The sequence below is a fragment of the Lissotriton helveticus genome, chromosome 10 (genome assembly GCF_964261635.1).
Source record: "Lissotriton helveticus chromosome 10, aLisHel1.1, whole genome shotgun sequence".
Lineage (NCBI taxonomy): Eukaryota > Metazoa > Chordata > Amphibia > Caudata > Salamandridae > Lissotriton > Lissotriton helveticus.
In genome coordinates, this window is record NC_136071.1 from 1,168,455,051 (window position 1) to 1,168,467,355 (window position 12,305).

General features: G+C 43.3%; 1 protein-coding gene across 1 annotated transcript in view; it reads right to left on the reverse strand.

Moving 5' to 3' along the window:
- Positions 1-3,175: 3,175 nt before the first annotated feature.
- KCNH8 (potassium voltage-gated channel subfamily H member 8) overlaps positions 3,176-12,305 on the reverse strand; it is a 938,852-nt gene continuing 929,722 nt past the window's right edge. The window contains exon 16 of the mRNA XM_078662854.1: positions 3,176-4,447. Coding sequence (XP_078518980.1) covers positions 3,749-4,447 — 699 coding nt within the window. The 3' untranslated portion in view covers positions 3,176-3,748. The remainder of the gene's footprint in view (positions 4,448-12,305) is intronic.

Genomic DNA, 12,305 nt, shown 5'->3' on the forward strand with positions numbered 1-12,305 from the left:
GAATTAATCCTATGGTTCAGACATGCTGGCAATTGATCATGGTATCAGCATCATTTGAGCAGATATCGTGTTCTTCAGATGCAATCTGCTTCCAGAAGATAGCAAATTTAAGGAAGCATCTAACACCAGGTCAGAGAAAATGTGTTTGGTCAACACATGGAATTCTAGTCACTGGAAGAAAGGGGGCAGCGGACATCAAGATTTCCTAGCAGCAAGGGTAGGAAGGGATCCTACAGAGATCATGCTGTTAGAACACCACAACCAGGGTGGATCCCAGTTACCAGAAAGGGATGTGGACAGGAAAATCAGGGATGGTGCGTTGTCTTATGTTGGGCAGGTCTTGTGTCTTGTCTTCAGAAGTCATGGAGATTTCAGCCACATTGCTCTGTTTGTATAAATCACAGCACAATTGAAGAGTCAAACTTACCAGCAAATAACTTACCGCAGGACATCACACTCCCACCGCAACAGGCAGCGGTAGCCTCTCTGGGACTCTGGGCACCTGTGAATAGAGTAGATGCACACGGAGAGGCACAGCCAGTCACCAGCGTTATGACCATACACGGAAAATAGTGTGACAGGGGTGGGTACAATGGAAGGGGTAAACTGAGACTGAGAAGCAGGGTGAGAGCTGGAGTCTATCATACAGGGTTAAAGTTAGAGAAAAAGAAGCAGTTTTAAAACAGTAGACCGACAAGCAGAGTAAGAGCGGGAGTCTAGGATACAAGGTTAAAGTTAGAGAATATGAAGCAGTCTTTAAGCGGTAGACTGAGAAGCAGGGTAAGAGCTGAAGTCTATGATACAGGGTAAAAGTTTGAGAACATGAAATAGTCTTTGAGTGATAGACTGAGAAGCAGGGTAAGAGCTGGAGTCTAGGATACAGGGTTAAAGATAGAGAATATGAAGCACTTTTTAAACAGTAGGCTGGTAAGCATGGTAAGAGCCGGAGTCTAGGATACAGGGTTGAAGTTAGAGAATATGAAGTAATCTCTAAGCAGTGAAATGCGAAGCACGGTAACACTGAAGACTATGAGAAAAGGTCATAACTGGGGGTAACAAGACAAAATATCGAATTCAAAATATAGAATTACCAAAATATGGAAGTCAAAAATTTAGAATAGACAAAAAATCGAATGGACAGAATATAGTGGTGAAAAATATCAAATTGAAGGTAAGGTATTTAATATCAAAAAGTAATTTTTACCCCTACGCTATCCAACGCTTTCCCTACTGTTGCTCTCCCTGGAGTGGGAATAGCAATTTTTACCCCTACGCTATCCAACGCTTTTCCTACTGTTGCACTCTCTGGAGTGGGAATAGCAATTTTTACCCCTACGCTATCCAACTCTTTCCCTACTGTTGCACTCTCTGGAGTGGGAATAGCAATTTTTACCCCTACGCTATCCAACGCTTTTCCTACTGTTGCACTCTCTGGAGTGGGAATAGCAATTTTTACCCCTACGCTATCCAACGCTTTTCCTACTGTTGCACTCTCTGGAGTGGGAATAGTAATTTTTACCCCTACGCTATCCAACGCTTTTCCTACTGTTGCACTCTCTGGAGTGGGAATAGTAATTTTTACCCCTACGCTATCCAACGCTTTCCCTACTGTTGCACTCTCTGGAGTTGGAATAGTAATTTTTACCCCTCCGCTATCCAACACTTTCCATACTGTTGCACTTACTGGAGTGGGAATAGTAATTTTTACCCCTCCGCTATCCAACGCTTTCCATACTGTTGCACTTACTGGAGTGGGAATGGTAATTTTTACCCCTACGCTATCCATCACTTTCCCTACTGTTGCACTCTCTGGAGTGGGAATAGCAATGTTTACCCCTACGCTATCCAACGCTTTTCCTACTGTTGCACTCTCTGGAGTGGGAATAGTCATTTTTACCCCTACGCTATCCAACGCTTTTCCTACTGTTGGACTCACTGGAGTGGTAATAGTAAATGTTATATTTATTATTTCATGAATTTGAAATTACTTTTAAGACATTTAAAAAAATTCGATATTTTGACTAACTATTTTTTAAAACTATATTTTTGATTCGATATTTTTGCATTCTATATTTTTTCTTCGATATTTTGGTAATTCTATATTTGTGAATTCAATAATATGTCAGTGATCCATGGCACAGTGATAATGCGGGAGAATGCACAGCGGGCGGAACTAGACGCAAGGATAAAGCTAGGTGATATGAAACAGGGTTGAAGCTGCAGACCGTGAAGCAGGGTAACAGTGGAAACTTGGAAGGAGGGTGAAGCTGAAAGCTATGATGCGGGTTTAAAGTGGGAGGCTGTCAAGCATGGTATTAGGTGGAGTTTAGGAAGAAGGGTAATAGCGGGGGACTACTTAGCAGGGCTACAGCTGGTCACTATGCCACAGGGACAATGCAGTAGTCTGTAGAGCAGGGTAAAGCTGGCAACTATGCAACCAGGATAACACGGTAGTCTGTAGAGCAGGGTAAAGCTGCAGATTATGAAGCAAGTTTAGAGCACTGGACTGCCAAGCAGCGTAACAGAAGGAGGCTAGGAAGCAGGGTAATAGTTGGGGACTACTAAGCAGAGCCACAGATGGCACCTATGGCACAGGGACAACGCAGTAGCCTGTAGAGCAGAGTAAAGCTGCAGATTATTAAGCAGGTTTAGAGCACTAGACTGCCAAGCATGGTAGTAGGTGGAGGCTAGGAAGCAGGGTAATAGCTTGGGACTACTAAGCAGGGCTACAGCCGGAGACTATGTCACAGGGACAACGCGGTAGTCTGTAGAGCAGGGTAAAGCTGCAGATTATTAAGCTTATTTAAAGCGCTATACTGCCAAGCAGGGTAGCAGGTGGAGGCTAGGAAGCAGGGTAATGTCTGGGGACAGTAAAGTACGGATAAAGCTAGCGAGCATAGCATTGAGATAATGGGGCAGAGCGTAGAGCGGGATAAAGATGGAGACGAAGAAGCAGGGTTAAAGTGGGAGACTTTAGAGCATGGAAATATCTGGAGAACACTCAGAGTCAGGAAAAGAGGCAGGGAGACTATGTGAGCCCAGCAGTGACTGAGTCAAGAGCTCTCTGTGCAAACACGTCACAATGCATTCCACCCATTCACACCACACACACATGACCCCAAGAGAAAAGACACCAGCCTCTTTTTTTTTTTTTTGGTTTTGCTTTATAAATAACTTTAAATAGTTTAAATACGTATTTCATACCAAGTATATAAAAATAGCATTTCTGTCTCCGATAAATAAATTAGAGAGGTTTCATTTACATGACAGTTAACGTGCAAACGACAGGCCGAGGGCCCGCCAGCCTCTCGGTGGGGGGTGGCCCCCACGGTGGACGACATGCAGCGATAAAAAGGTCTCTTTCCCTTTCTCTCTGGGCCCGCCGGGCCGCGGGCGCCAGCGGGGGCTGGGAGCATTGTCTGCAAAATGGAGGACTATTGCTGCAGACAACAATGGCTTCCCACTTCCTGCCGCCAAAGGCCACGTGACGTTCTCCTGTCTGGGCCTCGCGGCTGCCGAGGGGCGCTTTTACAAAACACCAACCCTGAGACCCCCAGCTCCAAAGAAAACACTTCCTGCATGCTTCTGCAGAGCAGCGTGTGCAATATCGAATTGCTTACCTACTTTCTATAAGCCCCCCAGCCTCAATCTATTTGTAATTCTCTGATAGGCAGAGACAAAACCGCAGTCATGCTGTATACGTCTGAAATGCCGAGCATGCGTCAAGTCCTGCAGAGATTGCGCATCATTATACGTCTATGGCTCTGTCATCTTTGTAATCAATTGTGCTGGTCACAATCTGTAAGGGGTAGTGGTCCGGGGATTGTGCCGAGAGGCCGGTGCTCCCCTCCAAGTCCCAGGAGCCCGGCAGGTTTTCAAGGCTAAGTGAACTGATGGCTCCCTGGCTGAAGCCTTCCTCCGATCTGCTGGGCAGCACCATCTGCATCGATGACGTGTCCGAGGAAGAGTACACGGAGGGGGATAGGGTGGCTGAGATGGACTGCAGCGGGGTCAAGGTGGCATCGGAGAGTGGCGACGAACACCTAAGATAGTCCAGCTGGTCGGCCTGGATGACCTGATAGTGTGACGGGGAGTAGCCCAGGCCCGTCGTGTAGTAAAGTTCACCATCCATGGCATTTTGGATATCGCACTCCTGTCTCGGGGGGCTGCTGCCCACTGAGGACGGGTCCATGTGCCAAATGTCAGACACGGTGGAGCCCTGGTGGTAGAGCTGTGTTTTGGTGCAAGTCACCGAATCGGGTTCCTGGTGCATATAGGGCTGATGCGTAGTCCATGACATTGAGTGTAAACCCTCCACTGGAGACCCCATTGTTGTTGCGTACGAGTAGTGAGATGACTTCTGCACAGCCAGTAAATTCTCCAGCAGGTTAATGACATTTTTCATATCTCTCCCAAGCTGTGAGACCTCCTGGGTTAAGGTGTTTACCTAGCGGAGTAAACAAAAGAAGCACTGGTTACAAGATTAAAAAAAAATAATAATAAGCTCAACATAAGCATGGATGCACAAGTTTACCAGGCAAAAAAAAGCATTTTTAATCCACCACGGACAGAACCTACCAACCCACTCCTGCAAATCCTACTTCTCCAACTGCTCTGTTATCAGCCATCCTACGGATGCTTGAGCATCCATGGATGGTTAGCGTTAGGATATTGCTGAGATTCCAAGGCGTGTAGGTTCCCTGGACACCCAGCTGTAATCTGGTTCTGGGACTCACAGATGTTAACTTATACTAGGGTGTTTAGTTCATGAAACTAGACTACGACAACATCTGGCCCCCTGACTTTCATTACACAAGACAAACCTTAGCACCGAAGACATCAAGGGCTGAATGTGACATCATGGTGGGGCTCTCACTGACTCCCTTTTTTTTTTTTAAAGTTTAAAGTTTATTGAAGAAGAGATTGTGACAACAAAGTAATGCATCATATAAGAAAAATCACAATGTAAGAATATTGTAAATATGAAATAAATGAAAATGAAGCAGTGATAAAGGAAAAGGGGAGGCAAGGAAAAAGAGGGAGAAAGGAGGGGAAAGGGAAAAGTACTATGAGAACCTTAATCCCCAGTACATAAAACTAGGAGATTAGGAAGCATATTGAAATCATAAACGGTTAAAATACAAAAACTAATAAACTATAGAAAAGGAGTAATACTAACTGAGATATCTGGAGCCAGGCTAAAAAGACAAAAAATCATTTATTGAGGTTTCCTACCTTCATCCAAGGTATTCATTATAACAGCGGAAGTTGAAGCTATATCCGTTAGGTAAGTGGATAGAGGGAGCCATAAAAGGTCTCTTTTAATGGATAAAGATATAGGTGTAACATTGCTTGTATCCAGTCTATGATGAAAACAAACAGCATTCCACCAAGCTCTGAAAGTAATTTTAGCCGCCTGTCTCCAATTGGAAGTTATTAAAGGAAGGGCTATTGCTAATAGTAAATCAGTTATTGAGGGGTTCGGGGTTGAGAGTGGCCATGAAGGCGATAAGGAACCTAAAAAGATGTTAGAGAGAGAAAAAGAGATTTGTGTATGGAAAATTTTATTAATTGGGACCAAACTAGAAACCAAAAATGGGTGATAGAGGGACATTCAAAAAGCATGTGTTTTAAATCAGCTAAAGGAGACTTGCATAACCAACAGGATGGTAATAAATCCGTAGAAAAAGAGGCTAACTTCACTGGGGTGAAAAGAAGACATTTGTATATAAAGTAAAGAGTCTGAGATGTGTTAGCTGCTCTAGATGTTTTATGAATTTTTAGCCATATTTTATCCCAAAATGGGATAGACCAACAATCTGCAAGATCCTTTTCCCAAGTCAATTCAGCCTTCCCCTTGGTCCTGTCCGAGGAGAAAAACAAATTCCTATATAGAGAGGAGGCTAATGTATCAATAGATAGTAAAGGAAAAAGATTTGAACATCTGGATAGAATACTAGGGCTAGGCGGTAAGGAAAGAAGGTATTGCAAGAGGGGAGGTAGAAGCAAGTCATATTGAGGTTTACAAGAAGACGGTAAAGACATTTTTAATTGAAGATCTGCGAAAGAAAGTGGAGAATTATTAATAACTAATTGTGAAATCCAAATTAAGTCTCTAAGATTTCCAATATATGGTACAACCTTTGATACATAATAAGTGATTGTGCCAAATGGGTTGCTGGTTCAAAGAGGAAAATGAAGGATATGAGGACGGACGAAGTGGTATTGATATTTTACGTGTATGGGAGATAACTTGAGAACGAAAAGAGGAAATATTATTAGAAAAAGTGAGAGATTCATTAATGTGAAAAGGAGCTATAAAATGTTTTTCTATATTCAACCAAAGAGGAGGATGAATACATTGATCAGGAGAAAGCCAGAGAGAATATTGTCTGAGAGAGAAAGCATGATGGTACGATTTAAAATCTGGAAATTTGAGACCACCAGAGTTTTTGTCGGCTTTGAGAGCATTGAGAGCTATTCGGGGTGGTTTATTTTTCCAAAGGAATTTGTTTAATAGAGAGTCAATTTTTTTAAAGTAAAAGCCAGGAATATGAACAGGTATCATATACAAAAGGTAGAGAATTAACAGTGAAAGCATCATCTCAGAGTCTAGGCATCCCCACCAGGAGAGAAAAAGCGGGTGCCATCGATCAATAGAAACCGATAAAGCTTTGGTAAGATTATCAAAGTTTTCTTTTAAGTTTTCTGGGATAGTAGGAGCAAACCATAAACCTAAGTACTTTATTTTAGATGTTTTCCAAGAGAAGCCAGTAATGAAATGAAAAACAATTTATAACGCGCAACTAAAACCCGGAGGCATCAAGGCGCCTAACAAACAGAAGTACTCAAAAAAGGCAGGAACAAAACTACAAGTAGGCTTTGACAAAGAGACGAGTCTTCAAGGCCTTTCTAAAAGCGTGTAAGGTAGACAGGGACCTAATTTCATCCGGTAGAGTATTCCAACATTTCGGCGCTAGAGTCGAGAAGGCTATGCCCCCCCACTTAGCTCTCCTAATGCGGGGTATACATAGCAGAGACTTCTTGGCTGAGCGTAAATTTCTGGAAGGGTTGTAAGGGACCAAGAGGTTACCAATTCCTCCCGACCTATTTCTTGCCAAGGCTCCATATGTCAGGCAGAGAGTTTTAAAAAGAATCCTATCCTCCATTGGGAGCCAATGAAGGACTTTCCTGGCAGCAGTGGCTGAGGAACGTCTAAGCAGGTCTAAGACAAACCTCGCTGCTGCGTTCTGAACCATTTGTAACCGCTGCAGCAGGCCCTTGTTGATCCCTGCATACAGCGCGTTACAATAGTCCAATCTCGACCCTATGAGAGCTACCACGACCTGCTTTCTCGCTTGCGGAGACAGATAGTGTTTGATCTTCCTTAGAATGTGGATGACCCCCCAGCAGGTAGCAATTGTTCTATTTACCTGCTGCTGCATACTATGCAAGGGGTCAATCAAGACACCCAAATTCTTAGCTAGGCCCGTGGGAGCTGGGCAGGCTCCCATCGAAGTGGGCCACCATTCCGCCGACCATATCTCCTCCTTCCCTCCAAACACCAGAACCTCCGTCTTCTAGCCGTTAAGCCTCAATGAATTGTTAATCATCCATTGGGCGACTGCCTCCATACAAGATCTAAAATTGGAGGCAGTCAGGGTGATAGACTGTGCGAGAGACACCAGGATCTGGGTATCATCAGCGTAGGAGACTACCTCCATCCCAAAAGATCTAATAAGCCTGGCCAGTGGGGTTACATAGATGTTGAAAAGGGTCGGACTTAATGCCGACCCCTGAGGAACCCCACAATGCACAGGAAGGGATGGAGATAGAAACTCTCCCAGGTTAACTCTCTGTTCTCTCCGATCAAGAAAAGAGGTCAGCAGGCCAAGTGCGGACCCCTCCACCCCTATCTCCCTCAGTCGAGATGTTAATACCGAGGGAGAGAGGGTGTCAAACGCCGCAGTAAGATCCAGGAGGATGAGCAAGGCAGTCTGGCCCCTATCCACCCTAGTGCGGATGTTATCAAGCACAGTGGTAAGGGCAGACTCCGTACTATGCCCCCTCCTGAAACCATGCTGTGAATGATCAAAGAGGTCGGAGTTTTCCAGGAAAGCTGAGAGATGCTGGTTCAGATGAATTTCCAGCATCTTTGCAGGGGCTGGGAGCAGGGAAATGGGGCGTATGTTTTTAACACCCCAGGATCAAGCGTAGGTTTTTTCAGCAGTGGTTTCACTACTGCCCTCTTCCACTGCGATGGAAAAATACCATCCCTCATGGCCCTGTTCATGATCTCCAAGAGTGGCGGCAGCATAGTCTCCTTACACTGCTTTAGGAGCTTGAGAGGGCAGGAATCTAACGGGGAGCCCGACTTGATCCTCCTGAGCAGACTCTCCACGTCAGATAGAGAGAGGGGAGGGAAACTACCCAGACTAACCTGTGAGGAGACCTCAGCCATTAATGCAGGGGGGGAAAGGGAGGGGGGAAGGGTGGATAATGAGATCTTCTGCAGCTCTAACGCTGAATAGATGTCACCAATTTTAGTTTGGAAAAATTGCGCAATGTCGTTGCAGAGCTGTTGAGACCCAACAACAGAGTCAGGCATCTGCAGGGAGGTAAGAGCGTCCACGATTTTAAAATGCTCTTTCGGGGAGGATAGGGGGGTGGTGCGGATTGTGAAGTACTCCTGCTTGGTTCTAATCACCTCAGCCTTATACCTCCTCAGTGATGTTTTGTGAGCTACTTTATCCTTAAGGTCCCAGGAAGTCCGCCAAAGGCGTTCCTGTCTCCTGACTCCCTGCCTAAGAAGCCTAAGCGACTCAGAAAACCAAGGGGCCGACGGCCTTTTCCTGGCGCAATAGCGCATGGAGGCCGGGCCAGCTCTTCTATTGCTACTAGGACCGCGGTATCTAGTTGAAATACCGCCCTACCTACATCTTCCTCCCGTGAAATGGCCTCACAAGGGATCCTCAGAGCAAGTGAATCAATATTTTAAAAATTTCTCCGAGATACCATTTTACTCCCCTCCTTTGATTTACTATTCAAGGAAGTAGAGGTCAGCTCTATCGGGACAGCCAAATGATCGGACCACGAGAGAGGAAACGGATCTTTAGCAGTCAGCCTCCCGTCATTCGAAAAGATTCCATCAAGCGTATGACCCGCCTGATGGGTAGCCCCCTTAACTCGCTGTTGAAGCCCACAGGCAGATAAGGCATCAAGCAGGGAGAGGGTTTCAGTGGACTCCAAATTCTCCAAATGGAAATTCATGTCCCCCAGAATCGTAAAATGCTCACAGCCGAAATAGGGTTCTAAAATGGCGAGCAACTTTTGTTTGTTTTAGACAAAGAATATTTAATGGGAGAACTTGACATGTATCCGAGTAAAGGCGATATCCGGATAATTGAAAAAAAGTGTTAACTTGGGAAAGAAAACCTGGAAGGGAAGTAGAAGAATTTGAACAGTATAGAAGGATGTCATCAGCATAAACAGACATTTTAACTTGGCTACTGTCAAGACCAAAACCAGTAATGCCATCATCTAACCTAATTTTCTTTCAAAAGGGTTCCAAAGCAATTATAAATAAAAGAAGAGATAAGGGGCAGGCTTCAAAAAGAGGAAAGTATTCAGAGGTTTTCCCATTAACAAAAATAGAGGCTTTAGGGCCAGAGTGTAACAAAGAAATAAGAGAAATTAGTTTAGCAGGAAAACCTATCCATTGAAGTTCTTGAAACATAAAATCCCAACCGATCCTGTCAAAAGCTTTTTCAGCATCCAATGCTATCCAGCGATGGGATAATCAAGAGAAGAGGCTTTACGTCGAATGTTAAAGAAAACGCAGGAGTTATCTGAAGACAAGTGGCCTTTAACAAAACCTAATTGTTCTGGGCCAATAAGGTTAGACAAAATGGGATCAATACGGAGAGTGAGGATCTTTGCGAAAGTTTTATAGTCTACGTTAACCAGGGAGATCGAACGATAATTTTTACAAAAAGAGGGATCTTTGTTCTCCATGGGGATTAAACAAATCACAGCTTCTTGAAAAGAACCTGAAGAAGAACACTCCTTAACAAAGAACTTATAAAGTAATAAAAGGTGAGGAAGAAATAAGGACGCAAAATGAGAATAAAATTCAATAGTAAATCCGTCAGGACCTGGAGCCTTACCCCTTTTCAGTATTGAAACAGCACGTTTAATTTCAAACAAAGTGATGGCTGATTCTAATGAGGTAAAATCAGTATCACATGGGGGAGGATAATTTATCGATTGGAAGAAAGAGGAAAGTGCTTCTGATGTCGGTTGTTGCTATGGTGTGTATATATTTTTATAAAATGACACAAATTCAGTTAGAATGTCACTATCTTTAAATAACGAAACTGCTAAATTGTTACGTATGGATTCTATTTTGGTCCGTTCGCGTCGAATCTTTAAATAATTTGCGAGTAATTTGTCCATTTTATTTTGGCCACCATAATAGGGGCCCTACTTTTTAAGAGATAAGAGGATGCGGCTTCGGTGGAAGACTTATTAAAAGAGATTTTTGCCTCAGGAAGGTTTTTTAACGAGGATTCAGATAATAAGGATATGCAAGTTGTTTAATCTTGGCTAATAACTAAGTATTTTTGGCGTCAAAAAACTTTTTTTTCCTTGTATTTTTTCTTATAATAAACCCTCTAGCAGCAGCTTTAAAAGAATCCCAAATTATTACTGGAGAAGAGTCTGGTGTGGAGTTAAAGGAAAAGAATTCAGAAGCAAAAGAGGTGAATTGGCTTTTGAAATTAGGATCTAATAATAATGCGTTATTAAAACGCCATCTACCAGCATGAGGGGAACAGGGTAACAGATCAAAATCTACAAAACCTGGAGCATGGGCTGATATTAGGATAGAACCAATCTCGGCGTGAGAGACACGCTGAGATAAAAAAGGTTTACTGAAGAAAAGATAATCTATTCTGGATTGTGAGTTGTGCGGGGGAGAATAGAAAGTGTATTCCTGTAGATCTGGCTTACAAAGTCTCCAGATGTCAGTTAAAGCTTTACGACGTATGGCAGAGGTGAATTTGGAGTGCATCTTGGTATTGGAGAATTTCACAGAAGGGTGTCTATCCAATATGGGGTCAAGAATCTAGTTAGAGTCACCTCCAAAAATAACATATTCATCATCAAACATAAGAAGTGTGTCAGATACTTGAGTGCAAAACGTATTATCAATATTAACTGGTGCATAAACATTAAACAACACTAAGGGTATTTGGTCAATAAGCAATTTAACATTTACCCAACGACCCTCAAGATCATTTTCCTGATGTAGAACTGAAAACTCATGTTTTTATGGCACAAAATAGATGTTCCATTCTTCTTTCCTAAGGCTGGTGAAGAGAAAATATGTCCCACCCAACCTCTTTTCAGTTTAGCCTCTTCAGCTTTTGATAGGTGAGTTTACTGAATGAAAGCAACATCAGCATTCAACCTAGCTAAATGGGTTAAGACGCGTTGTCGTTTTATGGGGTTATTAACTCCTTTAACATTCTAAGTTACAACTCTAAAATCAAACCATTAAAATGAAATCATGCACAATTATTATTAAAAACATTTGAATTGCAGTCATGACATAAAACATGAACAATCAATATGCGAACCATATAAGAATTCAGATTCATATTACCTAGGTGAAAGAAAACAAAAAAGAAAAGATTGTGAAAGAGATTCAGGAAAAAGGAAATAAGAAAGAGAAGTATAAGAAAAGAACTGATATAAGTAGTACGATAGAATATAGAAAAACTCACTAACTCCTGAAGTCAGCTTTTGAAGTGATGCAGGGTTAAGTAGGCAGCAAGAAGATGTCTATGGCGAGTGATCAGAATGGTACCCCATCGCACAAGACTTCTACTCATCCCCCGGCAGAGCGGCATCTCCCCATTATCCTGTAGCAACCTTTCCCTAGCAATACCCTTCTAAAAAAGAGCTGTTCACCTGTACTGCCCACCTCTTTGCACTTGATTCCTAAAGGTGATGTGTTCCTGTGGTCAGTCTCTATGTTAGATAGACGAATGGCTTCAGGTAGGACTCAGTGGGTGCTGGTTTCACAAACGGTAGACAGAGGATGTGGAAGGCTATCTGGTTGGCACCGCAGGCTGTAGCATGTGCCTGCAGAGGACCAAAGATCAGGTCTTTGAAGAGGTCCTTTTAGCATGAGGGGTTCTTCGATGGCTTAGGGAAATGCATGGAGATACGTTGATGTTCTTCAGGACAAGGGCTATGGGATTACAATGCTGGCGAGCGAGGAGCATGAAGATGTGGAAGCT